Source organism: Globicephala melas, chromosome 1 (assembly GCF_963455315.2).
Source record: "Globicephala melas chromosome 1, mGloMel1.2, whole genome shotgun sequence".
NCBI classification, from domain to species: domain Eukaryota; kingdom Metazoa; phylum Chordata; class Mammalia; order Artiodactyla; family Delphinidae; genus Globicephala; species Globicephala melas.
This window is the reverse complement of record NC_083314.1, coordinates 186,225,511-186,253,244: the sequence shown is the minus strand read 5'-3', so window position 1 is coordinate 186,253,244 and position 27,734 is coordinate 186,225,511. Positions and strand designations below refer to the sequence as shown.

At 63.4% G+C, this 27,734-nt stretch overlaps 1 protein-coding gene across 1 annotated transcript in view; it reads left to right on the top strand.

The window, feature by feature from the left end:
• The first annotated feature begins 3,936 nt into the window (after positions 1-3,936).
• Positions 3,937-27,734, top strand: part of PRDM16 (PR/SET domain 16) — a 322,309-nt gene continuing 298,511 nt past the window's right edge. Inside the window, exon 1 of the mRNA XM_060284012.1 lies at positions 3,937-4,192. Coding sequence (XP_060139995.1) covers positions 4,156-4,192 — 37 coding nt within the window. The 5' untranslated portion in view covers positions 3,937-4,155. The remainder of the gene's footprint in view (positions 4,193-27,734) is intronic.

Genomic DNA, 27,734 nt, shown 5'->3' with positions numbered 1-27,734 from the left:
AGAGGGAGACCCCCATCTTGGCCTCACTCAGTGGCCCTAAGTCGGGGGTGGGGCGAGGACCGGTGGTTTGGACACCTCCCGGGGCGATTCCGGATCTCCTGAGAGGCGTCCCCGTGTAAACGAACGGAGCCTGCCTTTATTCTCTCAGCTACTCTTTTCTGAGCAGAAACTGGAGGGTGAACAGAACCTGACCGTCATCCGATGCAGCCAGGAGACTGAGTGCCTGGAGCCCAAGGGCGAGTTCGGTGAACACAGAGGGGAACGTGGAGGAAAGCAGCAGGAACCTAGCAGGGTCAGTGCGTCTGGCCCGTTGGCTGCCTGTTCCCACCCCGCAGCCACAGTGTGCAGAGGGGCTCCCTGGGCCTGAGGTCCTGGGCTGGGCCGCTGGACGGCTCTGACCCTGCACCTCCAGGCCCACAGATCTCACGACGTGGACCTCCTCTCCACAGGCACGGCCCCTTCCAGTTGGCATGGGGCCCCTTCCTCTAGCCCCGCAGTGTGGACGCTGGGAGTGTACTATACCCCAGTGTGGTTTACTACAAATGGGCTTCTTGGGAGCCCCGGGGCCCACAGTGAGGCTTACGATAGCCCTGCAGGACCAACTTCACCTGCTCTCTCCCAAGCCCAGCCTCTTCCCAAAGGAGTTCATTGGGTCTTGGGTCTCCAGCTGCACCTCCTTGCTTGCTGGTGAGGCTGGGAGTGTGCTGAGCTCTGGCCTGAAGCAGGATTCTAGGTTGCGGGAGAAGTTGGTGGTAAAAGTGCCCCCGCCCGTCCCCTAGACCGCAGCGTTGAAGTCTGTTCCCAAACTCCACAGGGTGTAGAGCACATCACTGTGGGCGACCCACACGTCACCAGCCTCGGACAGCCTGGCAGGGACAGAAGCCCCTGATGAGGGTACCAGGGACGGGCTGGGCGGCACTTGTGTGCTCCCACCCCAGTGCGGAGTCCCCAGGCCCCAGCTCTGGGCCGGCCACAAGAATTCCCCAAAGCTTAGCTCAGTTTGAAAACAGCCTTTAAACCTTTTAGTACCATTGAAATGAAAACTGCCTTATTCTGGCTGAGCCCCCCCGGCCCAACCTGTTTCCCCAAGTCTCTTCATGTCAGCGGCGGGGCAGGACACAGAGCGGGGCGCCCCGGAGGACCTGCCTCTGATTTTCCCTGCTCCACCCTTTTGCTCCTCAGGACTCTCCCTGAGGCCTGACCTGCTCCCCGTCAGGTCTAAGTCTCACCACGCGGGGGCAGGGCCTGGCCAGGCCGGGACCCAACCTTGGCCGGGGCCATGGCCTTGGGGACGGCTGCCCGGGCTTCTCAAGCTGATGTGGCTGGCACCCTGGGGGTGTCAGCACCTCGGCTGTCTCCCTTGGTCACTAGCTTACCCCTCCCCAGGCAGGCTCTGAGCTGTAGTTCTCCCCACCCTCCAGGGCCCTAGGGGACACGGGCAAGAGACAGCGCAGCCGGGCCCTCTCCCCGGACGCCTGCCCGCCTCTCCTGGGCCCCGGCAAGGGTGCAGTCCCAGAGTCCGGAGGCTGCCCCACAATTTTAACCACCTCATGAGCTGAGGGAGGGAGCACAGAGAGGGCCTGAGTGAGCTGGGGCACCCCCAGAAGAGGCTGGGCCTTCCTGACCTCGGGTCCTGCCGGCTGCCACCCGGGTGGGAGAAGCCGTGCTAAGCTGGGGGTGGGGTGCGGAGGGGACCCCCTCTCTGCAGGTGGGAGGGCTTCACGGGAGCCACTGTATTCCCCCCAGGCCTCACACCTAACCTGGCTGGGAGAATCTGGGGTGCCGAGGCGGGAGGGAGACCCTGTGTCTGCGCTCTTCTGGCCAGCGCCCCAGCGCAGTTCTGCTCCCCGCTGGAGCCTGCCGTGGCTGGGCGAGGGAGACGGCTCCAGAGCGGGGGGCTCCAGCTCCAGAGCGGGGGGCTCCAGCTCCCTTCCTGCCTGTCCCAGCGACCCCCCCCCCCCACACACCCTCGGCTTGAGAGGACTCTGAGCCCACGAGGACTTGCAGCCATGCCCTAGCCCCCCCGTGGCGACTCTCCTCCAAGCCCCGGGGGCCTCTGAGCCTGGGGGTTCTCTGCCCAGTCCCTGAGGAAAGATGGTCAGGGTTCGGGAGGCGGCGAGGGGGAGGTGGCGAGCCACAGGCCCTTGGAGGGCTGCAGGCCAGGGGACTGAGCTGACGGTGAATTCGGGCCGCCACCGCAGGCAACACTCACCAAGGGCCGGAAACAACAGAGGCGGCGGTCAGTGGGCATCCCGGCCGGGCAGAGAGCGCCTTCTCCGTCCGGGTCAGCAAGCGAGCGGGCTCAAGCCTGGACACACCACCCCCCAGCAGTGGGGGCTCCGTCGGGGTTCGAATCCCGGCAGGGAAGCGGCTGAGGACGGCCGAGAGGCCAGGGTGGAAGGCTCAGCGTGCTGCCGCCGCTGGCTTTTGACAAGCCCGGCTCCGTCGGGCTTTCCTCTGGGGTAGCGTGGGCCATGCGCCCCTCGGCATCGGGGCGCCTCTGCTAGGACCCCGAGGTTTTGGGGGCAGCTCCTTGGACATTGCCAGTTCACCTCTTTTATGGCGAGGACGCGGGGTTCCGAATGTAGGTCCCAGCGGAGGCGCCACTGGTCTCACTGCACAACAAAGGGGAGGGGCACGGCCCGGAGCCCACCCAGGGCGGCAGAGACCCCGCACCGCGCACACGACCCCTCCCCGGCTCAGGGAGACTCTCTGGCAGCTGCAAGTCCCGCGGCCTGGCAGAACCCTGGTACTTGAAAGAGCGCGGGGGTCAGCGCCTCCGTTTGCTTCCAATTCTTTCTCGAATCCCAGACATACTCGAGTGAGCAGTTCTCAGCGTCCCCTCCAGGCCCCTGGGCCCGGAACACGCTGCCTGCGCCCAGCCTGCCCCTCCGCCGCCGCCCCTCCGAATTTGAGGGCTGTGGGGCAGAAGGAACGCCCAGTCGGCTCCCGCCCGCGCTCCGGCACCTGCTCCTTCGCTGGCTCTCCCACCCGAGACGCACCTGGGCCGCGCAAGGGCAGGGGGACGTGTCCCCAGAGGCTCCGGTCGCTCGAGGTGGCCCAGCTCGGGCGCTCGCGCCGCTGGGTACTCACCTGGGGCCGCGGAGGCAGGAGAGAGCGGGCCGGCCCGAGGCGGCGAGGTGCAGGGCGCCCGGCGCTGGGACGGCTGCCCCGGCGCCGCCTCCCCAGTGCCCGGCGCGCTGCTCCCTACGGCTCCGTGCGGGACCGAGGGCGGCGGGTCCGAGTCCCGCCCGCCGGCCCGGGCAGTGGCGGAGCGCGGAGCTGGCGGCGCTGCCGCTGTTGTTTTTGAGCCGCGGAGCCCGAAGCTAGAGCGGTTGGGTGGGGGCGAAGGGGTGGGGGCGGGGTGGGGGCGGGGGCCGGGGAGGCCCGAGGGGGGCGGCGGGGCCCGAAGGGGGCTTCGAAGGAGCCGGGTTCGGGCGATCGCGGGCCAGGGGCAGGGGCGGAGGGGAGAGCCAGCAGGAAAGCGGGCTGGGGCGACGGTGAACGCAAAGCTTTTTAATTAGTAATAAAATGCAATAAGACGAAGCAAAACCAGCCAGACCCGCGTCCGAACTGTCGGCGCGTTTGCCCCCATATCCAAGGAAGTCTCGAGGACAAACGCCGCCGCCACTCCATCTTCGGCCCCAGCTGGGGCGGGAGCAGCAGCGCGACGCGACTCAGGGGAAGGGGGGGGCGAATAGTCACCTCGCCTCCGGGGCCACCTGGGTCCTTTTAAAGTGTCCGGGGTGCGGGCCCCGGGCGGGAGCGCCGAGCACGGAATGTTTTCTTAAAGGGCCAGTTCCGAGCTGCGCTGAAAGGGGAGGGGGGAGGGAGGGGGAGGGAGGGGGGAGGGAGGGGGAGGGAGGGGGGAGGAAGGGGGAGGGAGGGGAGGGGGAGAGAGATAAGTGAGGTGAAGACCAGGAAGGCCGAGGAGAGCCCCCCAATCCCGCGCCGAGGAGGCGGCGGCGGCGGCGGCGCGACGATGAGGATGATGAATACATTGCAAAGTTTTTTTGGCCCCGGCGAGGGGTGTCAGATTGAGTGCTCTGTGCGCATGTGCGAAGGTGTCCAAACTGACAATGCTGGGGAGATGAAGATAGTGTGTAGCTGCTTCTGGACTCAAGGAGGAGGAGAGAGATTCCGCGAGCCGACACCATGCGATCCAAGGCGAGGGCGAGGAAGCTAGCCAAAAGTAAGTCTCCCGCGCTCGGCCGCGCCGCGCCGCCGGGCCCGGGCCGCGGGGCCGGGGCGCCCGGGCCAGGGGTGCGCGTCGGGGCGCGGCCGGCGCGCCTCAGGCTCTCGGCCCCCGGATCGGCCGCGCGGCCCGGGGGCTGCTCCGCCTCCCGCGCTCCGGGGCGGCCGGGCTCGGCGCGGAGGCTCGGGGCGCCCGGGCCGCGCGCTCCCCGAAGGCGCCGGCCCCCTCCTCGCCGAACCCCCTCCCCCCCCCCAGTGTCAAGCGCTCGGGCCCGGGAACCCGAGGCGCGCGGTGGGGGCCGGGGAGGGGGGCGGAGGGGGAGGGCTGGGGGTGGAGGGGAGCGAAAAGCGAAAGTTAGCGAAAAGTTGACGAAAGGGGAGAGCAACTTTTTCCTCCTCGCTCGCTCTCTCCCTCTCTCTCCGAGTGGCTCTCAGTCCTGGTCAAATCATATTCCGGGCTTTTGAAATAGTGGGCGCTAGAGCACCGCCTTTGGCGTCCGCCAGCCGGGCGCAGAGGAGGGAGACCCCGAGCCGGGGAGGGGGCGCAGGAGGGGGCGCGGGCCGGCGCCCACCCGGTTCCTCGGGCGCAAGGGCAGGGGTGGCGACGGCAGGACAGCCACAGCCACTGGGGGAGCAAAATGGAGGCGTTTTCCTGGGCTTGGAACTATGGTCGTGAAGTTTATTCCCAACTGGTGCCCCGCGCGGTGGCGGGCGCTCCTGCGCGACTCCGGCAGCCCGCGCGGCCGCCCCGGCGCCGGTGCTCCCGGCAGGAGAGTTCCCACTGGGCCGCCTTCCTCCCCGCCGCCGCCGCCGACCTCGGCCCCGCTCGGACCCTCCCGCGCCCGTTCGCCTGGCACCGCCCCGAGGCCCGGCGGGGACAGAGCTGCCCCCGGCGAGACTGCCCGGTCCCCGGTCTTACTTTCTCTTTCGCTCCGTCTCGGGCCGAGCCCAGGGCTCCGCGCGCGCAGCCCGCCGCCAGCCCGCCGCCAGCCCGGTCCTCGCCGCCGGCCTGGTGCGCTCGCCGCCCGCCCCACAGACCGCCGCCGCGCCTGGGGCCATCCGCGCGCCCTCCGCGCCCCGGCCGCCGGCGCCATCCGGTGCCAGGCCCGCGGGCCCGGGGCTGCGGCCCGAGAGGCGGGCAGGTGGGGGCGGCGGCGCCGCGGCCCGGCGAGCGCGGCTCCCGAAGCCCGGCCGCGGCCCGGCTGCAGCGAAGCGGCGAGCGCCGTCCCGAGCGTTCTCGGCTCCTCCAGCTCTCGCCGCCCCCTCCTCCGCGGCCGCCCGCCCACCCGCAGAAGGGGCGCCTGGCCTGCTCCCCTGGGGAATCCCTGCCGGACCACCAGGCCGATCGGTCCGGTCCTCCTGGGCCCGACCCTGCCCGTCCGGGCCTCGCAGCACGCAGGGCCGAGCCCCCAAGCGTGAGCCCGGGGGGCGCGAAACTCGCGGCACTTTTCCGAAGAAGTCCTACCCTCTCGGTTCGGTGCTCGGCAGAGGCTCAGCCGCACCGCCCCCTCCCCCCGAGTCGTAGGCCTCGCGTCGGGCCCGCGGGGGAAAAGCAGCTCCCAGCTTCCGCAGGACGACCCTGGACTCCGCCCGCAGCCGCTCGGGGCCCCTCGTTGAAGCGCCCATTTCCAGCCGGTCTCCTCTGCCCAGGGCTCGTGGCTTCGGCCTCCCCGGCCTCCCGTGACCTCTGGCCCCTCTTGGTGCGAACAAGGCCCCGCGTTCGGTGGCTTGCGCGCGTGCTATCTGCCCGCCGGCGGGCGCGCGGAGTATGCGTGTTCGTGTGCGTGTCAGGGTCTGTTTGTGCACCGCGGATCTCCTCAGTGGCTCGGCTCCCCGGCGGCAGGCTGCCCGGGTCAGGCTCTCCCGAGGAAGGGCCCGAAGCTGGAGCGAGAAAGTGGAAAGCGGCCGAATTCTCGCCGGGCCTTCGCTGCAAGCGAGAGGCCGGCTCAGGGTGCTCGGCGCGGCCGCGGAAACTTGTGAGCGTCCCACGCCCGCCGGCTGCCCGTCTGGCCCTCAGCTCTCTGTGTACTCCACGCCAGCCAGGTGGGGAAGGTTCCCGGCCCGGCTCTGCCTAGGGCCTTAGAATGGGTGCCTGGCAGCGACCTGCAGCCCGGCTCAGAGGTGGGAGAACTGGACCCAAGGGTAGGGCAGAGCACAGGGTTTCTTTTCCTGGGAGTCCTTATTGAGAAAAAGCCTGTGTGGAGCAGGGCTGTCAGGCCCAGACCCAGCTGGAGCCACACTGGAGTGAGCTGTGGGGACCCCTCCTGCCTGTGCTCCACAGCCAGGACAGCTGCCCCCAGCCCTCCCCAAAAAGGTGGCCCAGGCAGGCACGGGAGCTCGCTGCCTGCCCGACACAGATCACTGGATCCACTGAGAAATTTCATTTCTTTGGACAATATTTTAAGCAGATGTGGGCGTCCCGAGGGACCTGACTCCATTACCTGAATCCGAGGCAGTGGGGCAGACCCAGTGCCACCAACAGAACCTCTCCCTCCAAGCCACATCCCGGCCAGGGTCAGGGGGCTGGGAGCAGGGAAGAGGTCATGGTTCCGAGGCCAGTGTGCGGGACTGGGTTGTGCCTGCAGCCGTGTACCAGGCATGGAAGGACAGCCAGGTCGGGGCTGGGGTGTGACCCCCCCCATCCAGAGCTTGGGGGGCTGCCCTAGAGGGTGCATCTGGGGCTCTGATTTTGTTTGTGTTTCCCCAGGACCCCACTCCAGGGGGTCTCTCCCGCTGGGTCTGCGTGCTGGCTGAGTTGGTAGCAACTTTGGGGCCCACACTGGGGGCTGTGAGTTGAGCTTGTAAGGTCAGAGGACACTGGGGCACTCAGGCCAGGGCTGCAGGTCAGCTGCTGGGAAGCCCTCCATCTCAAGCTGGGCCTGGGAAGCCTGAGCGGGGTGAGGACAGGTCGGTGCCAGGGTCCCCTCACACACGGCTAGGCTTTGCTGGCCGGTGGGGAAACGGGGCCGTCCCTGCCCACACTTAAAAATGAAATGCCACACAAAAGCTTCGTGTTTCTGCCGCTGTTGGGGGCCAGGTGGGCAGATAGGGACCCAGTGGGAGGAAGGATGTGGCCCCGAAACAGCAACCAGCCAGGGCCCTCATGGAAGGGCCCGTGAGGCCTGATCCCCGTGGAGGTGACAGACCCCAGAGTCCGAGACACTGCATCTTGCAGGCCCGGGAAGAGTCTCCTCCAGACAGCTGCTGACTGCCACCTAGCCCCTGGGGTGTGGGTGAGGGCACTGCCTCTGCTGGATGAAGGCTCCGTGCGCCTCCCTGGAGACTGATGTGTGTGACAGGGTGGGGGGAGCCTGGCTGTAGGCTGAGCTGCCAGCCGGTTCCTTCTCCCCGGCAGAGACAGGCCAGGCTGCAGCTCTGCTGGGCCCAGCCTTCTCCCACCCTCGGGGGTGGGGGAGGGCGGAGGCCTGCCTCTTCCACTCGTCCTCTCCCAGGAGCCGGACAGCAGCCTCCCATCTGGACGCCTGGTAGGGCAGCAGCGCCAGGAAATGTCCAGCGGGAGTCTGGCGGCTTACCCCGCTTCGGGCGAAAACGCGGAGGCTGCGGTGGAGGGGCGGGGTGCGGGGCTGGCGGCCAAGGCCAGGTGCCCTGCGGCGGTGCGCTGATGGCCCGAAGGCTCTGGCTTGCCGGGGGCCCCGCGGGCGTGACAGGGTGCCGAGGCCCCGCTGGAGGGGGGATCCCTGTTCGTGGAGTGACCTCCCGACGGGCTCCCTGGGGGAAGGGCACCCGCTCTGCCCTGGGGTCCCCAGTCACCCTGCGCCGCTCAGGGCCGCCCCGCTGCTCCCGTTGGCTGCTGTCGTGGTGCAGGTGCGGGCCGGTCCTCCTCCACCCTCCCCGCCCGCGGCCCCCTACGCACCGGGCGTCTCCCTTCTGGGCAGAGCTCAGGGCAGGGGACCCAGTCCCTCGTTTCTGTTGAGAGGCCTGGTGCGGGCGGAGAGGCCGGCCCGGGGGTCCCATCAACCAACCCCTGGGGGAGGCGCGCCAGCTCGCTGGGCCGCCGCCGTGGGCGCGATTAGCCCCCTGTTTTATTCAATTAGGAGGCAATTAGGGATCCTTGGGGGCTGGGCTGGTAATTAAGGTGACCTGTAATTAGAGTTTCAACAAAAATTGTCCAGGATTAAAAATCTTGTGAATAATTTCGTTTAAAAATTTCAAATAGCGTTAAGTACAATTTATCAGGTTTTGAATCAAACCCGTGTAACAAGTCTTGGACGCTGCAGCTCACGTAGCCGGCGCAGGAGGACTCTAGGAACAGCCTGGGCGCCGTCCCCGCGCGCGGCGGGCAAGAAACTTCTCGAGGTGGAGGGAGCCGGCCCGGCCTAACTGCGGGCGCGGACTCAGGCTGCCCGGGGCTCCAGACGCGCCGGGCCGGGCCGGGGGTCCCCAGGCTGAGCGGATGGTCGCCGCGGCCCGAGGTTCTCTGCGCACAAAGTCGCGGCAACTACGGCGCGGCGCGAGGAGCGCCCGCGTCTACACCAAGCAGCGGGTCGGTGGCGGTGGCCTCGCCGAGCCCCTGGTCTCAGCCCAGACCTCCTCCTCCAGGACCGCAGTCTGGGCCCAGGGGTCCCCGCCTCCCTGGGCTTCCTGGAACGAGGAGGGCGGGCTCCTCAGCCCTCCCGACTGCTGACCCTCGCTCAGACTCCGCGGGCTGCAGGCCGTGTGCGGTTCCAAGTCGCTTCGCGGACCTGGGCCGGGAGAGATGCGGCAGCGGGCCCGGAAGGCTGGGTCTAAGTCGGGCCGGTGCGGGAAAACCGAGGCGGGGGTGGGCGTTCGGCTTCCCAGGAACGAGCCCTGCCTTTCGCCGAACTTGCCGCTGGGGTCCGTGCACTCTGGCACGCACCTGCGGGGAGACCCGAGCGGGCTGCAGCCTGAGCCGCCGCCCATGTTTCCGTGCCGCTGCAGCCTCCGGGCGACGGTCCCGTAAAGGTGTTCACGGTCCGCTTGGGAGGCATGACCCACCCCGTTCGTTCACTGACCCTGAGGAGGACAAAGCGTGGCTAGCCGGCGCCACTTTTCTGGGTAAGAAACCCAGGGCACAGAGAGGTCAAATAACCCGACAAGATCACACAGCAAGTTAATGGTGAAACTGAATGTTCTTTGAAGCCCTCCAGGGTTTCTTATTTAGCACCCCGCCCCCCACCAGGGCACTGCAGGCTGCAGTTAATTCCGAGGATTTTATTTTATTTTATTTTATTTAATGTGTCAGGTTTTAAGCATTTTCCCGGGGCCAACGGTCAGCTTGTAACAGGTCTGTTCTTAAAAAGCAAGTAAGACATCCATGTGCTTACAGCTTGTGAATGCAACTGGGTGCCTTGTGCACTCGCCTGCTTCAGACTGGTTTCTTTCTCCGCCCGGGACTGGACTCTTCCACTCTGCTCTCCCCACGCAGGCTGGGCAGAGGCCTTGCTAGGGTCTCCAGCCCCTGGCTCTGGGTGTCCTCTCCCAAGGACAGGTGCAGGAGAGCTGGAGTGTTGACCAGGGGTTGGCCTCGTCTGCACCCCACTTACTGCCTTTCCCTTGAGCCAACGCCGGAGGTGTAGGACCTGCTGGCTCCCCCCTCGCGCCCCTACCCCCACCCCCACCGCAAATCTGGAGGGAAATAATCCTCCCCCCTCCCCCCCAGGCAATCGGGGAGAGGAGGAACTGTGGCCGTGGACCTGACCCGCAGGGCGGGGGAGCCGGTGGCTGCAGTTTCAGGTCCAGCCCGGAATCGGCCGCTGTTCCTCAAGTCTGGGCACCTCACAAGCTCCAGCCAGGGCCACGGTGGCCGTTCCAGGCCGGACAGTGCTCCCCAGCTCCCAGGGCAAGGGGGGTGGCCTCTTCTGCTCTGACCACTCTCCTCTCTCCGGCTTTCACCAATCCTCCTCGGTCTGAAGGCGCTCTGGCCAGGCCTGCGGCCTCTCCCTGGACTCCGGGGAACAATGCCGTGGGGCCGCAGATAGGAGTGTGCTGGCCCGAGGTACATGTTTGTTTAATAGTTAACATTCTGCGGGAAAAAAAAGGAAGAAAGTCAGATTCTGGTGAAGGCTTTGCTTATTTTATATCCACCATAACTATTTCTGTCCATGAAAATTGGCTTAATTATATCAATGGAATGTTTCTTTTTCAATTCTGTATGCAATTAGTCCATCTTGCCGGCTGCAATTTATTTTAATAAAAAAATAAACCAGTGGTGTGTTCAGTGCCTCGTCCCCTGGGGACAAATGCGATTGGTGTGTTTAATTTCATTAACTACAATGCGGCCTACTGGAAAAATGTATAAAATCAGCTTTCTACAGCTTAAACACTGGCATTTGAAACAAATCATTATTGCATTAGCTGTCACACTGGTAATTCTAGAATCTAAGGAAAAAAATATATTATGGCTGTTTTTATAACCCTTTGCAAATGCACTGTTAAAATAATTTATAATCATTTTAAAACATGGCTGGGTCCTGGTGAATATTTTATCTCCTCCAAATAAGGCTCCACATTACCCCGTGCACATTTTCCATCTGACGCGTGTGCCATTCTCAACCCCAAACATGCATCTTTCAGGGTGGAGACGGTGGAGCCTATATTTAAACAAATCTGACGAGCGCTGGGTCCCTTTTTCATTCTGACCTGACCCTGCCCTTGAGGTGGAATGGTTGACGCAGCAAGAGGCTCATCTAAAATTCGCCTCGGGGCAGAGGGGACCCCAAGATGCTGCAGAGCCCTTAGCGTACCCAGCCTTCCCCTCCGGGCCCCCCAGGTGGGAGGAGAGGCCCACAAACAGGCTCTACAGGCATGGGAGCAAAGCCACTCCGTGGACGGTGTTCGCGGGCTCCAACTTGGGGAAGTGCTCTGCTCATCTCCGAAGAGATAACCGGTCACCCCAAACACCCACTTTCTGAACCTGACGTGAGGATTCTGCAGAATGAACTGGGTTAGGAAATTCACCAGACTTGTGCCGCTTCTCAGCAGGTCACCAATTTCCAGGAAGGTGTGTGCCTTTGGTCTGCAACCCATCCAGCATGGGGTGCGTTAGGGGGTGATCCCCAGTGTGTGCGTGTTGGGAGCCGAGTTGCCCACGCGAGCCCTGGCCCAGCCCGAGCTGCTCTGCAGTTATGAGGCCGGTGGTGGAGGACGCTTGCTCCTCCCTCCCGCAGGTACGTGGCTGGAGATGCTTAGGTGCATCTGTGGGGGAGGATGTGGGCACAGTGCAGGGCTCCTCTGACCAGCCGCCTCCTGGTTCTGAGATGCTTTTCGAGGAGACCTGAGTCGTGCTCCAAAGCCTCTGCTTCCCCGGCCTGGGAGTGGGGAGGGGCAGGACACACCGGCTCAGCCTGCGTGCCCACTGTCACTGTCCCTGTGCCGGCGCCATGGGCTTCCTCTGGGGGCCTGTCTCCCTCCCAGCCCCAGGCAATGCCAAGGGGAATTAACAGGAAGGAAAGACCCCAGGCGGCTCGGTTTGAAGCCAGGCACCAGGGCTGCTGTCCCGCTGATGTGGGAGGAGACGGGTTCCCGGGACGCATGCAGGGGTTTCCTAGGAAGGTTCCAGAAACATACTTGGGCACTTCTGGCCACATTAAGAGCTATCACCCTGCCCTTTAGCCTCCTGACTCCCCTGGATGGATTTAGGGAGATTTGATTTTTGACGTACAATTTATATTCCGTAATGAATTTTGATGTGGGGTGATGGTGAGGCATGAGGGAGACCCCGGCACCTCCTCTTTGCGTCTGAAGCCCCCTCCTGTTTCTCATGGCCGTGGCTGGAGGGCCAGGGCCGGGAGGGCCCAGGCTGGATCTCCTGAGACCCCCGGCTCTGGGGACCAGGCCGAGCCACCGTGACTCCACGAGCCCGGGGCGGTCGTCAGGCGTGAGGTCTGCTTGCGTTTCAGGCTCTGCCGAGTTGAGAAATGAGCGGCTTTGTCCACTCTCCCGCGTCAGAAGGAATAACAGAGCTGGACGCTTGGTGCACATACCGAGGCTCTGCCCTTCGGGCCCGTGAGCGCTGCCCCTGAGGCTGCAGGGGGACCGCGCCCCAGAGCCGGCCCCGAGGGACGGGCTCGGCAGGATGGAGTTCTTCGTCCCCGGAGCCCGCACTCCGTCCACTCGACTCTGGGCTGGGCTGTGCCCCCTCCCGGCCGCCACGCCTGCCTCGGCTCAGGACCACCAGCCCCCGCCTTTGAAGCCGGTGAAGGGGGGCCGTCCTGGAGGGTGAAAGTGAGTTGTGACTCGGTCAGAGGGGCTGCAGGGTGTGGACGCCTGGGTATCTTGCGCCTTGTGTGCTTCGTCTCTGGCTGCAGGCAGGCATGACCACACAGAAGGTTCTGGAAGGGTCCATGGCATTCGGGGAGGTGATTCTGCCTGGAGGCGAGGGTCCTCGGGCGGGGTGGGGCTGAGTCGGGACACCGCTCTCCAGGCAGACAGACAGTCAGGACCGAGTGTCACTTTTACCTCCCAGGCCTGGTTGGGAAGATGCTTTGTTGGTCCACGGCCACCTGCCTCCGTGGGGGCCGTTCGGGGCCGCAGCAAAGCATCCGCTTTGATACTTCGATTCCGGCCGCCCAGTTCAGCCGGGACATAAAGCACACACGGTCCTTAGCTGGTGATTTTATCTTCCAACCGGGGAGCACAGGTGCTGGGGTGTGTTGGGCCCCTCCCTCCAGCCGCCTTCCCGGCCCCTCAGCCACGCTAAGCCTTTTCCATCCTCACATCTGCCTTCGGGGTTCCAACAGCTGGTGGCATCTGCCGGCTCTTTTCTCGTCAGACGCCTCCCACGTCCTGCAGGCTCAGGTCTTCTATTTGTTTTGGCTGCTCTGTTCCATCCGTCCATTCATCCCTGAACGTTGTCCGTGGGCCTACTGTGTGCCGGGCTCTGAGACGTGCCTGAGGGTCCCGGGCAGCTGCGGGATGCTTGCCCGGGGCGACCCACCTGGAGGACGATGTGGTGATGTCCCCGCGCCCTGGGCAGTGTGATGAGTCTGGGCAGTCACAGGTGCCCACCTGACTCTTGGCCCTCACCGGCCAGCAGGTCCTTGTGTGGGGGCTGGGCTTCTGTGTTCAAACTGTTCGGAAGGGGAGCGAGCCAGCAGGCCGCCCCCAGCTCAGCACATCTGGAGGCCCCAAGCTCTCTCGGGCCTCCCGAGCCCTGGCTCTGTGCTGATGGAGGGGTGGCGGAACTCCCAACCAACTTCTCTAGTTCAAGTTAGAAAGGCCAGAAGGAGAGGGAGGGAGGGAGGGAGGGATGCCAGAGAGGAGGTTTCCTAGCTGTCGTTGCTTCCGTGAGCCCCCCGGCCCTTAAATTCAGTGGCTCACGTGAAATTTGTGTAGCGCTTCACCAGTACCAGTGGCAGGCAGGGCACCTCCAGCACTTCAGCACAGGAGGGAGGTGCCTGGGTCAAGCAATGACGGATGGGAACTGAACAGGACCGGGCACCTTTCCTGGGACACAGCTTAGTTCCGTGTCTGCGTTCAGGTGCTGGCAGTCAACGTTGTGCTGAGATATGGATTCATATAACAGTCTCCCATCTAAGCTGCTCTGTCTAGCTGCTTCTCAGAGGGGAAGGGGCGGGCACTTAAAAACGCTCAGACATTTGTATCTGCTCAATGGGCTGTAACAGCCTCTTCAGAGATGCCTGGTCACCTCGTCCTTAAAACGTTGAAACAAAGACTGAAAATCACGCTCACTGGGGGAGCCCGGAGTGCTGACCGCAGGAGAGCCCTGGGGTCCCTTCTCCCTCCCTGGCGCAGATGAGCCGGGGCCCCTGTTGCTCCCTGGCACTGTTTTGCCCGCAGGTGACGCTTCCTTGGGAAGGTTCAGAGTGAGGCCATGTCCCTAGAATTTATATTTTTGCCACGGAGACCGCTTCCGCCCTTGGTTCCGGGAAGGCGAGAGGATGAGGTCCTCACTGTGTTGGAATGAGCGTCACCGGCCTGTGCTGACCCGACAGCCTTTCCCAGCCCCCAGGGTCAGCCGTGGCTATGGGGCACCCCTCTCCCCACGCGTCGCCCTGCTGCTGTCAGGGTTAGATCGAGGTGGGGTCCTGAGTACTATTTCTGCGGTGTCAGTGAGGAGAAGAACGCCAGGCTGCCTGAAGGCCCCCGGGGTCCCTTTCGGGAGGGAGCTTGTGACACAGAGAACGTGGACTGCTCGGTAAACATCCAGCTGCTTGGGGCTGCAGCAAACAGCGTGGGGCACGGGCTGTGCCACCTTCCTCTTCGCTGCCACCTGCTCGTCCCGAGATGCCTTCCTGGGAAGCCGGCCTTCTTCGCAAATCACTCTCAGCTCATTCTTGGAAAAGCCAGTGCATTCTTGAACTGCCTGAAAGCCGGGGAGCATTTTGTTGGCCAGAACTGATGCAGCTCGAGGGAGACGCGGCCCCTGACATACACCCTTCATCTGGACAACGTGCCGAGGTGGTCTCTGGGGAGCGTGCGGACACATCTACGTGTGTGCTGTGCGTGCACATGTATGCGGGCACTCCCGGGCAAGCCTGGGTCTGCTGTCTGAATGAGACGCACCCTCAGGCCGTTCTTTTTTGTCAGCTGTGCTGCACCTCCCTGCCCACTTGTGCTCTGCAAAGACCCCCTCGCTCTCTCTGTCCTCCGACGCCACTTAGCTCCCCGCGGCGTCTGGAACGGGGGCTGCGGCAGCCGGGCCTCCCGGCCCAGAGCCGTTTGAAGCTGGTTGTAGCGAGAGCAGAGACGGGAGAAGTTCAGAGGTGCAGAGAGGCCGACGTGTGAGCACTTTCCTGCAGTTTATAACCCCTGAGCAGAAACAAAGAGGAGAGGGGGCTGTTTAGCTCATCCCGGGCCCTCACGCTCACATTAGAAAAATTAGGCCCTCTTGAAAAATTACAGAATTATGCTGCCAGTGTCAGGTTCCGAGATAATGATGTGTCTGTGTGCGAAAATATTAAATTGCAATAACACGCCCGTGAGTACCTCTCTGAATAGGGTATTCAGTTCCCAGCTTGGGCTGAATGTAAAGCTTGTGACTGACAGAATACAAATGGTGTCATAAAACGTGGGGGGGGGGCGGTTACAGCCGGGCTCCGTCTTTCTGATCGGCTTCTCTATCTCGGCCCATCCAGCCCTCCTTTCCTTTAACGAACCAGCCCGACGATGTGGCTAATTATTTATTTATCACATTAGCAGGAGGAAAAGCTATCAGAGACAGATCAATTTTTCCCTGGAAGTGATTTGACGTGACTTTAAAAATAAGCCCCACGACAGGATGCCGGGCGCGCTCCTCCGCCCTCCCAAAGTCCGTGCCGTCCACCGCACCGATGTCGGTTGTGAAAGCATCCACCGGCCGCTCCTCCCGCGGAGCCGAGGCAGCCTTGAACCAGCCCAGTGCCCTTTCCGACCAGGGGGCTTCTCACAGGTTTCCGGCCAGGGGAACCGGGGTCCCTGTCTTCTTCTGTGCGAATGAAATCAGAGCAGCAACAAGTAACCCTGGGCCAACAGGAGCTTTTCACGTTTACCCGGAGCCTGTGGAGATGTGGCATCTCTGACATAAGCCGGCTGAGACGGGGGGCTTGGGTCCCCGACGCTCGGCTCCCCCGCACGTCCGTACTGAGCACGTGCGCGTGCTGGAGAGTGTCCCCGCGGGCGGTGGGGGGTGGGGGTGGAGTTTCGGCGGCCTCACGTTTGGCTGAGTGTCCTTAGGAACAAAAGGGCTTAAAAAAAAACCAGTGGAAATTAAGATTGCTCAGAAATCTCCGGGCAGATCGCCGGCCCAAGGGGGGCTCTCGTTTCACGGCTGGGAGTCAGACTTGCAAAGCGAAGGGGCCCCCGAGTCTTAACTTTCTCTCCATCGAAGGTGTTAATCTTACCTTCCGAAGGTTAGATAAAGCTGCTCGAGGCTGCCGTTGGTTATCGAATCTCATCTGCTAATGACGGCGGCGGCTCGGAGCAGGCCCATCTCGGCCGAGCCGCTGGTCCCTGCGGCCGGCAGCCTGGATCAGGAACCCAGGTCTCCGTTTACCCGGGGTTTTAGGTTGCCTCCCGACCGTGACAGACTACCCTCATTCAAAGGGGAGGGGGGCTGATGGCCACGGCGAGGGTGAGAAGCCCATTACCGCAGCCCAGGGCCTTTCTCCTCCCCCGGGAGACACCCCCCTTTGACCCACAGACTCGGCGTGGCAGAGTGAGGGGAGGGCCGGGCGTGGAGGAACGCAGCCTTGAGTTTTCTGACAAAGAACCCCTGATTCTTTATCCACCAGACAGAGCATAATACTTGGCCTCACCTGCAGGGCCTGGGGGTGCGGAGATGCCTCGATTCAGCGAGGCCTGAGCTGTGCTTGGCAGGACCTGGGCCTCCTGGGAAACTGTGACCACGATGCTGGTTCCCGTCCTGGGGTGGTGGTCGCCAGCCGTGGGCACGGCTTGGCCGCAGGGTGCGTGGGAAGGGCCGGGGCCGGGATGACTTTCCTCCTTGAAGAAGCCCCCGACACTCGCCGAATCTGTGATGGCAAAACCAAGCTGAATCGCCCCCGCCTTGCCTGGCCCGGAGGCAGAGGCCTTCAGGGCCCTCGGCCAGCAGGCAGAACCGGGCCAGGAAGCCAGGGCGCCCCGGGGATGTGGGGAGCCCCCAGCGCGCACCACCAGGGGCCCCATCCCACCAGCTCCCAGCCCGGGGCCCGCAGGGCTGGCTCTTGGTCTTCACTTCCCAGATTCCAACGGGATGCGCAGCTCCATGACCTCAGCTGACCTTGGACCAAACCAGAGGAACTTGGTGGGCCCACCTGCGGGCTGAGCCTTGGCCGCTGGGGTGGAAGTCTGGCCTTGGGGCCCTAGGCTACTGGGGGGAAGGGAAGGTGGGCAGGGGGGTCTCTGGGCGGGGGGCATGATGAAAGGCTGTGGGGCCCTGCAGTCTCCAGGAGCACCTCCAGGCCAGCTGGACCTGTGTCACAGGGACAATGGCCCGTCCCCATCTGGAACGACCCTTGGCCATGGCGGAGACGGAGAAGAGGGTTGCCCGTAAGCAAGTGACCTGGGGAAACCAGGCCCCGGCTTGCTGGAGGGGGAGTGAAGGCTGGGATAACGTCTGCAGGGCGCTTGAGCGTGGTATTATTCTTGCTGTTATTCTCTGCAGGATCCGGGCTGTCATTGTTAGCAGCTACTTTGGGTTTCTGGAATTTTCTTGCACCTGGCAGAAGGCAGATTTGTGTGTGACTGTGTGGGGCTGAGCAGTCTCCCCGGGGGACCTCTGGATGTGGCCTAAAGATGAAAAAGCTCTTCCAGACAATATTGTGATGAGTGCAGAGCAGACGAATGTGAAGCACTGGGCAGGTCTCCATGCCGGCCCCTGGGCCCCGGCGGAGGCGTTCAGTCACTGTCACGCGGAGGGCTGGGGCTTGCCTGGGGCGGCTGTGCTCTCCGTGTGACCCGGGCTGGGGGCTCCACCACCGAGTTCCTGGGAGGAGTAGAGCTGGGGGCCGTGGCAAGCTTCCTGCCCTGGGGAGGGGGGTGCATGCCCTCTAGGCATTAGAGCAGACCCTGTCTTTTGGGGTCTCCTGTTTGGTTTAGTTCCAGGGGACTTGTGCTGAGTGACGGGTCCCAAAGCTGAAAGGGGGGAAGAGTTTCTCCTCGCTGGGCCGTTAGGTATCCAGCTGCTGCTCTGACCCCTGAGGCTGTGGCTCTGATGCTGTCTAGGGGGACATGCCAAGGACTCGCTCAGAGAACCACGGGATACTGGAGCTTTGCTGTCATCGGTCTGACGTGTGAGCTGGCACACACACGCGCGCACACGTGTGTACAGGCACACATGCACATACATGCACTGGCACACTCGTATGAGGCAGCACACTTGCATCGTGCATGCACATGGCACACATGCAACACAAGTGCATGTGCACGCACACGTGTGCACACATATTTACACGTGCCCACGGGTACATGCAACCTGTGCATGCACACACACGTGCAGGCACACCCGCCCAAGTCACACAGTGCAGTGTGTTCGTGCCACAAGCGCGTGCACACACACACATGTGCGCACACATACACAGAGGTCTCCTTGCACGCAGACGTGACTGCACGAGCCAGGCTCTGCTTTCAAGGCTTGGACGATGTAGGAGGCTGATACGTCGACATCAGAGAGGAGTGTGTTCTAGGCAGGTGAAGGGGACCCTCACTCAGGGGGCTGTCACTGGGCCTCCGTGGTCCCACAGTCCTGTAGACGGAGTGAGAGGAGAGGGAGGCTGGGACAGTGAGTCCGAGTGCTGGTCGTGGGCTCCCGGCAAGAGAGAGGGTCTCGGCATCTGCCGGGCCAGGGGACGGCCTTTCCCTCCTCCCCACAGGCCCTGGGGTGTTGGGGGCCCTACCCTCTGGGGCGGGACAAGCAGTGGCCTCCGAGAGCCCAGCCAGGATGGGCTGGATCTGGTGTCACGCAGACCCAGGAGCAGGGGCACAGGGTCCCCTCTGGCCCTTTCAAAGGGACATTCGATCTGAACCCTGGGGCCCAGTAAGGAGATTCCTGCGAACCCCTCGCTGATGGAGTCAGAAGCACTCAGCGGCTGGAGAAAGCACTTTGCAACGTCGGGCTCTGGCATGAGGCCCTTTGTGGGATTATCTGCCCCCCCCTGGGAGGCATGGAATGCTGGGGGCAATGGGCCACGGCAATATAGAGCTCGCGCAGGCCGCCGATAAAGCGGACTGCTTTCTGTGGCCGTTCTGTCGCCGAAATTTGAGGTGCGGCCCCAGAGTGGAGGCCGCTGGCCCAGGACATTTGAGCCAGGGAGGCTCCGTCCGCTCTACCCTCGCCCTGGAGAATTTGAGTCCAGACCGCGTCTGTCGGGTCCCGTACCCGGGGCTCCTGCCCGCTTCAAAAAACAAAGTCTGGAGAGACCGGGCAGCATCTTACTTTCCAGACAGGGCTTTTCGCGGCCTCCCTCGGGGGGAGTCACCGTGCGGGGCCCAGTGGACGCAGCTGTCGTGGGGAGGGCAGACGGGGCGGCTCTCGGGCCGGGAGCTCTTGGGTGCCCGTTGTGAGCTGCAGTCAGGAAGCCTGCGGGCTCCTGGGTGGAAGCACCAGGTGGACCCGCACACCTGCTGCAAGTGCTGGCTGGGCTGTGGGCTGCTTGGGACTTATTTCCGCCAAACCTCCAGGCCCCCTTTCCTGCCCCGTCTCTCCCCAGATGGTTCCCGTCTTTGTCAGTGGACGTGGGCACATCCAGCTGCTCCGGGCTGGTGCCCAAGACCCACTCCTGACTCTAGAACGCAAGTCCAGGTGGACCCCGGGCACATCCCGCACCCGTGCAGGTGGCATCGCCGTCTGGAAGACACACCGGCATCTCGGCGGGATGCTGGGTTTAGGACCCCAGGGTGTTTAAAGCCGCAGCGGTGGGGGTCTCTGCCTCACTGGGTGGGAATCATTCCACAGCCCAGGGATGAACTTGGTCTGCTACAGGGCAGAGCCTGGGAGGACCAGAGATGTGGGAGGTTCAACTCGCTGAATGTGACTCCAAACAGCTCTGGGATGGGTGCAGGAAGGAGGGACCGACCGGGGCAGGAGCTGGACGGCTTCCTTCCTGACTCTCCCTCTGGGTGGGGCGTCAGGGCTCACCATCTGGCTGTTAGGGGGCAGGTGGCGTAGGCTTGGGGCTCACACAGACCCCTCCCGAATCCCGCACCCGCTTCCCGCAAGCTGAGACCCGAGCCACGCAGCCTCTCTGAGCTCAGTGCTCCCTCTGGGACACAGGTGACCCGTAACTTCTGGGCCTGTGGTTGAATCAAGAACCAGCCTGCCTGTCCCTCCTGGAAGTCAGCGTCCTGCCCCTGGGCTCGCTTGCCTCCTGGCAGGGGCCACAGCAGCATCCACGGCAGGTCTTCTCAGGGTGCCTGTAGGAGGCCTCGGTCGGGATCCCCCCCGGGCCTGTGGGGCCCCAGGTGGGCACAGGCCCTGAGGATTGGCGCTCCGGACGCGTGGCTTGACTGACGTGTGGGCTCTTGCGTCCTTGGGGCTCTGAGGCTTTCGGCACCTGACCACAGACCCGCTGGTCTGGGCACGGAGCCGGCACCTTCCTCTAGCCTGATTCAGGGTGGCCTTAGAAGTGTCCACAGGCACCGCTGAAGGTCATGGTGGCCTGGGGTGGCTGGGCCGCCATCTACCCCGAGCGCCTTGTGCACGCACCTCAGCTCCCCTCTTTTCAGGGAGAAGGCAGACGGGGAAACTGAGGCCTGCTCAGGGAACACTCGTGCATACGGGGGTCTTTATATAGGGCACTTGCCCAGCGAGGTCCACGTCAGGGTCTCACCGCCAGAACGGCCGGTCTGGACTCCGGGGTCACTGCTTCTGACCCCCCAGGCTCAGCATCCCTTCAGCCTGGAGTTGATGCTGCAGCTGAAGTTCACCCCGTGCCCCCGTCCGGTGCTGCAGGGCCTGGCCCTCTGGCTCAGGAAGGCTCCCCCAGAGCCCAGGCCGCCCACGAGACGTCTCCCCACACCCCCGGCCCTGCACACCCTCAGAACAGAGACAGCTCGAGCCCCAGTCGTTGGCCTGGCTCCCACCCACCATCCCGCTGCCTGACCTCCTCCCCAGCCTGCATTTTCGTCTGGACGTGCTGGTCTGTGTGGAAGCAGGGGGCCCGAGAGAGAGCCGCGGGGGCTGATCCGGCTGCGCTGCGGGTTGGAACCCATGAGCGCTGGGCCCCAGAGCCTGGGCAGAGCAGACCCTCCCATCCGGGGCCGGACCCCAGGCCCAGCCACCTCCGTCCTCTCCTGAGACCTTTCGGGTGGAGGTTTCACCGAATTGTCCCACTGTCGAGGCTTCCTCTTGGAGCAAATGAAGGGTTCTTTGCGTAATGTCGGCGCTTGCCTTATTTATTTATGTATTTTTATGAGTTTGCTGTTAATTAGGCAAAAGATCTACAGAATGTGCTTGCGCCCGGAGATTTCTGCGAAAAACGAGAACCCTCCTGAAATTTCCAGTCGTGAAGCAATTAAGTGATGGAATTCCGCAATCTAAACATGATCTTCTCCTCTAACAAAAGTGTTGGTGCGGGGGGGGGGGGGGCGGGGGGGGGGAGAAAGAAGGAAAGAGGAAGCCGAGGTCCGAGCAATGGCAACTCGCAGACCAGAACCATGTGTTTGCAGTTGGGACTGGACTCCGTTCAGTGGCCGGGGTTGGGGGGGACCTGCACACAGCCCGCCCCCTCCTTGGAAGCGCCTGCTCCTTTGGAGGTGAAGGGTAAGGTGAGGTTTGCTTCTTAAAGGGGGTCGCCTGCGTCAGCCGACCCACCCATACGAGCGGGGGGCTGGAGGGCCGCCGTCTTCTGGCGACAGAAGCTGGATGGGGAGGGGGCTTCCCACCTGGGCAGCCAGTCTGCAGCAGAAAGAGACCCCATGTCAGGGCCTGAGAAGCCATGGTGCCGGGAATGCCCCCCGGGCTCCACCCTCTGGGTCACTGTGCCACTCACATGGCCCGGGGGTCCCAGTGGGGAACCGCCGTCCACATCGGGGTCAGGTCAAGGGTCCTTCCTGGCACTTGGCAGGCAACTCAACCCCAAATGAGGAAATTCACATTTCTTGGGTTTGTGGGAGGGAGTTTTTCGATCACAGGAGGAGATTGAAACCAACTTTGATTTTTTTTTGTTTTGTAAACGAATTCTTAGCTAGGGATGCCCCATGTGCCCTCAGATGTTACAAATCCGACCTTTCCAGACCATCCATCCAGCAGTCGCATTATTGTTGGAATCCCCTTTTCTCAAAAAACGTCTCTCGGTCGTGCAAACCGTTGCCTGTGGTTTTCATCATTACTTTTTTTTTTTAAAACAACCTTGAGATGCCTTTGGACGAGCCACTGGTTGTTGACAAATCAATTTTCCAGGGAGGGAGGCACGTTTCTGTCGGTGGCACTGGGGTCCGGCCTCCCGCTTGCGGTTGAGCAAAGATTAGACTGAATTTCTCTGTGAGCTGCGTTTCCTCCGTCCCCCTGTGACTTCCCTGCTCTTTGGCCTTCATGCTACATTCCTTTTCCTCCCCTCATTTCGCTTTGTAATGTTGTTTCTCTCACCTTCTAAAGCCAGCCGGCAGCGCGGGGGGATTTATGAGGTCGGAACTTCTAACAGGACCGTCTATTTTATACGTTCTCTCTGCCACTCCAGCCGTGACCTCAGCTGCTGCTGTCCGTGCAGTGTGTACACGCCGGTTCTGTTTGGTTGAGAAAACCCCTCTTGGAAGAGATGGGAGGCCGGGCTCTGGGGTCTCTGTTGCATTAAATCAGGGAACTGGGGGCCAGAGTCACTGAGGATGATCCAGAAACCAACGGCAGCATCCCCTAGACAGCCTTTTCCCCGTGTGGGTTCTCATGTGTTTGAATAAACTTACAGCTGCTTCTTGGTTGAGGTGGGAGTGAGTGGGGGCATGAAAAGCATTTACGGAAGATCCCCACCCCCCGTGCCCACCCTCTCCCCCTGCCCACTCCTGGGGATGACCCTTCCTTTGGGTGAGAATGGACAGGGGAGTTTTTCCTGGAAGAAATGAGGCCAGCAGTGCCTGAATGCCAGCTCCCAAGCCCTGGGCAGCTTTCTGTGCTGCCCACTCAGCGGCCCCTGCCTTTTCCCATAGCTCTGGGATGGTTTTCTAGTTCCGAACCCCAGTCCCTCTCCAGAAGGACTGAGAGACCCTCTCCCCACGTGCGCCTGGAAGATGCAGGTGTTTCTAGGGCTGCGCAGCACTTGGTCACTTGTCACCTCACCCGTCCTTTCCCTGGCAGGGGCCACAGCCTTGGGGAATTTCACAGGCGTGGCCCTGCCACGCACAGATAGAGGTGACCTGTGCTGGCACCGCCCCTGCCAGAAGATGCGCACGGACCCCGTAGCTCTTTGTATCCCTGCTGCCTGCACCGTGGTACCCGGCTGAGATCGCAGCCGAGCATCACCCTCTGAAACGTGTGGGCCCTGGGCCTCCTCTCCTATGCAGCCTTGTGTCCCTGTGCACCAAAGCCGCCTCCGCCTGGGCCTGCATCCTCCACAGAGTGGGCTGGAGCGGAGCCTGTCCACCCACCTGGAGCTAGAGGGGGTCTGCCGACTTCACTGATGGGGCGGGAGGCCCTCTGAGCACAGCAGCTGCCTGTGTTCCTGTACAGGAGAGATGAAATGTCCCCAGGCCAGAAAACGCGTGCCGGTCAATCAGCCTTTTTTAGACAACAGTTTCCTTATGGAGGCAGAAGTGCCCGCCAGGGGCAGGCCAGACCCTCTCCTGTGCGTTTGGGCAAATTCCCCTCTTTTATCACCTCTTCTCCAGGCCCAGCCTAATCCCAGTGTTTGTCCTGAGGCCCCAGTCCACTCCCTATGGGCGTTTCTTTGATTTAGTGAGAATAGGAACACGCTCGTGTTGGCTTTCCCGCACCTGCCGGTCCCCTGGAGAGCACCCGAGGGACTGTGACCGGGGCTCAAAGTCCCTTCATTCGTCCACCTGTCCATCCACTCATTTCCTCAGTGACAGTGACGGGGGTCCCTCTGCTTCCCCCAATGTCTAGGAAGCTCTCTCCTGGCTGGCCACGTGCTCACAGCCTAACTGGGCCAGTGGGATAAAAGTACCCACCAAGTTACAGCCCGGGGGTCAGGAAGGTAAGGGCTGCCCCTGGGCGTGGCAGACAGTTAGGGACCCCGGCTTTGTCCTAGATGGGCCCGGGTTCAAATCCAGCTCCTCCACCCCTCGGGGACCCTCCAGGCACGGCCCGTCCCCCTGCCGCCAGGAGAGGTGGATGAGCCGCTGGCATCCCGGAAGCAGCCCAGAGACATCGCTGTCCTGGAGGGGACACGGGGCGGCCCCTGTAACGGTGGAAAACCTTCAGGAATCAAGTGGCCGTTTTGGCCAAAGAAGCCGGGCCGCCCCTTGTGCCCCCGCCAGGCACGTGTCCGCTCGAGAGGTGGGCCAGGGGCGCACCCTGAGGGGGCTGGGCTAGTCACGCCCCCGGGCATGGCCTGGGGGCTCCCCGCTCCCTCTGACGCAAACGGCAACCTCTCACTGGAACCCCCAATCCTCCCCACCTTTGGCCTCTGGCTGAGGCACCCCGACCTCAAATCGAAAGTGTCTCTCCTTGTAGCTGCGTTCCCCGGAGACTAAGCAGGGCGCCTGATCCCCGTTTCCCGAAGCAGCAGAGCCATCCCTGCTTGGGGGCAGGGGGACACGTTGTGAACGAGACCCTTGGGCTGAAAGCAGAGCCTTCGTGCCCAGCTCCCCAGGCTCCCAGGGTTGGGGGAGCCCATCTCCGCTCCCGACCCCCGTGTGGGGTCTGCGGGGAGCCTGGAGGCGGACAGGGCAGCTTCCCCGGGTTCCTCCCCGAAACCCCAGCTCTGAGGCTCCCAGACATGGGGCTCTCAGGACAGGCAAGACCACGACGGCAGCGGCAGTGTCTTCTTGTCCACAAATGCCCAGCAGAGCTAGAGGGAGGCCTGGTCGTGGCCTCTTGAGGAGTCTCGCTCCCCCACCAAAGGCTGCCCCGAAGTCGGGGCTCCGGTCAGGAAGGGGCTCTTAGCTCTAAGGGCCCCGACCTGCTGGTCACGTGACACTCACTGCGGTGGACAGGGGCGGGGGGGGGAGTGGCGATGGCCTGGACGTGGCTGTGCTGGACTTCCCACAGGGCACGGCACCACGAGGCCAGTTCTTGCTTCTCCCAAAGCTCCCCTTCCTGGTTTCCTCCAGTTTCAGAAATGCTCAGATCCACGTGGGAGTCGATAAGAAAGCCTGGGGCCATGGCCACACCTCCTCCCATGCTTTCCGGCGAGAGCCTGCCCGCGATCCCCTGTCTCCAGGAGACTGGCAAGGGGCTGCAGGACATGGCCACCCACAGACAGGTGGCCCAGGAGGGCACCTGGGCTGACTTCTGCGGGTCCCCCCGAGCTGGTACCAATCCTGGGGGCCTTCAGGCTCCTGCCCTGCTGTCCCCCGTCCCCGCCGTGGACACAGGCTGCAGGTGCGGTCCCTCCTGCAGACACACGGGAAGGTGTCATCCCTGCTGTAGACACACGCGGCAGGCACTCTGGGCAGGGCCGCCTGCTTTCAGTGGTCACAGGTTTATCGAGTGGCCGCCACCTGCCACTGCTGTGTGAGCCGTGGAGTCAGGGCTGAGAACAGGGCAGGAGAGTAAGGGCCGGTCCTCGGGGACCTATCTCCCAGGGCGAGCACACTGACAAGCGGTCACATGTGAGAACTGCCGAGAAACTCAGGGTGATGAGGAGCTGGGCGGGGAGAGCTGCTTTGGGCGGGGGGCCTGGGAAGGCCTCCTGGGGAGGAGATGTGACCCCGACATAATGGATAAGACTGAGCCAGGGGCCGACAAGCCCTGACATACGGGTCCCCCTGTGGGGTGCACGTGCAGGCGCTCCCCCCGGCCCAGAGGCCACGCTGACAGTCCAGACCTCCATCCTGTGGCTCTGGAGCTGGGCCCAGACCCTTAAGGGGACAGGAGAGGTGGCCCGGTGGAGACGGTGTGGTGCGAGGTCCCAGAGTGGACCCCGAGGCAGAGGGCGCCGCGTGCTGTCAGCCACCTTTCCCACCGCACATCCTAAGCCTTCCTGCCGCACCCTGCGGGCCCCCAAGCTGGCCGCCAGCACCCAGGGCACGACGCGTCGGGGAGAGGGCTTTGCGGGCCTGGCCAAGGGGCGGTCTGCGAGCTCCGCTCGGAGTTCCCTTTTCACTTCCAGGTAAAATGTGCCGTTTAGTTTTAGACATCCTGGTGGGTGCCCACCACCTATGGCCCGCGAGTGGGAAATGGAAACCCAGTTGGGACGGCTGGGCCTCCCACCGGGGCTTCTGCAGAAGGTTCTAGATGAGTCCCGAGTTGGATGCCGCCTGGCGTGGAGCCCTCCTCCCTCTGGCCGGGCAGCCCCTGCCTGGGCACTGTGCTGTGAGGTGAGGGGCTGATATATTTCGGGGTCCCCAGGCTGCCCCCGGGCTGGGAATGTGGGCGGGGTGGGGCCAGTCTCCACTTATCTCAGGGGGGCCGTGATGTCTCAGGGCAAAACCTTTAAAACCCAGGGAAGATGGTGAAGGCTGCTGCCGTAGCCTTCTCAGCACCTTTGAAGTGGGCGATCCGAATGACGCCGCGGGCGGCGGGGGGTTCGGGCCCGGTGGGCTTTCCGGGTTCTATGGAGGAATTTTCCTGCCTCCGGAGATGACAGCTCGGCTCTGTGATGGCCCAGAACCAGCAGGGAGCCCCGGCTGACAGGCTTGCCCGTGACTCCCCTGGTCACTGCTCCTGCTGACCTGGCTGGGGCGGGGGTGTTCTCACCGCCCACAGTCCTGTCCAGGGCCCAGGGGAGCCTGGGGTCAGAGGCAGACAGCGTTAGATGCCCGCTGAATATCGGGGCAAATGTCAGCCCCTGCCTGGACCATAGCAGAGCAACGGGCCATGCAGACGGGCCCCGACGTACAGGGCAGGACGGGGGTGCTCCGGGCTGGGGTGGGGTGGCATGCCTGGGCACGCCCAGCCTGGCTAAGCGGGTGGGTCAAGGAGGGAGTTCTTGGTAAATTTCCCCGCGCGCTGAGATGTTTTGAAAGTCACCGCAGGATGTGGACCTGTGTGGTTCGGTGGTCAGGCTGCTGTGTTCCAGGAAGCTCCAGACAGAAGCTGTGGCTCTGGCCAGGGGCCGTGGTCTGGGGAAAAGCAGTGGCCACAGCCAGTGTGGTCTGTGGTTGCCGGTGACCCAGAAACCAGCGTCTGAGTGCTCAGGGCAAGAGGAACTCACAGTGCCAGGACCCGGGGCTTGTGGGTGGGGTGAGCGCTGGGGCACTGAGGGCACCTGGAACAGCGGGGGGGGGGGGCCCACGCACACCTGAGGTTCCCAGCCTGCCTTGCTGCTTCCCCTTGGCTTCTCAGCATCTAGGGCAGCTGTGGAATTTTCAGAATGGACTGAGTTAAAAATAAATCCATGTTAAGTAAACAGTGGGTTCTCCAACCTCCCGTCTCAGGATCCGAATCCGTGATCAGAGGGAGGTTTGGGGACCTGAGGGCGGCTGCTTCTCAGCCCCTGACAGGTTCGGTGCCTGGCCTCGACCCTGCAGAGGGCAGCCGTCACCCGCGCTGGGCCCCGGCGAGCCGCGCTGGGAGGGTGGCTCCCGTGCTGGAGTGGCTCACTTATGGGTGTGGTTTAGTGGCCAACACTGGCATCCCCGGGCTCGGCGGACGGAGGATGCGGCGCCTTCCGGACACACCCGGCTCATCCCGCCTGCCCCAAGTGGGCAGGGACCCCGTGGAAACCTCCTGGCTGGTGCCGTCCTTGTGGGGACTCCAGGCCATACGCCTCCCACCCCCGCTGTGAGAATCCCGTGGGCCAGGAAGGGGGCACCACCGAGGTACGGAACCCCCGGTGTCTTGCATCAGCCTGGGGAATTTTCCGAGCTGGGTGAGACAAAGCCAGGACCCGAGCAGGACTGGGGGCTGGGGTCTCTGCCTTTCCAGGCCCCTCCCACGTCCCCACATTGCCGTGCACAGATGGCCAGGCCCTGCTCTGCTGCCCCTCCGGCCCGGGGAAGTGCTGACCCCAGGGGGCCCCACGGTCACCCTTACTAGGCACCGGCCGGGGTGCTGGGAGCCGTGCTGG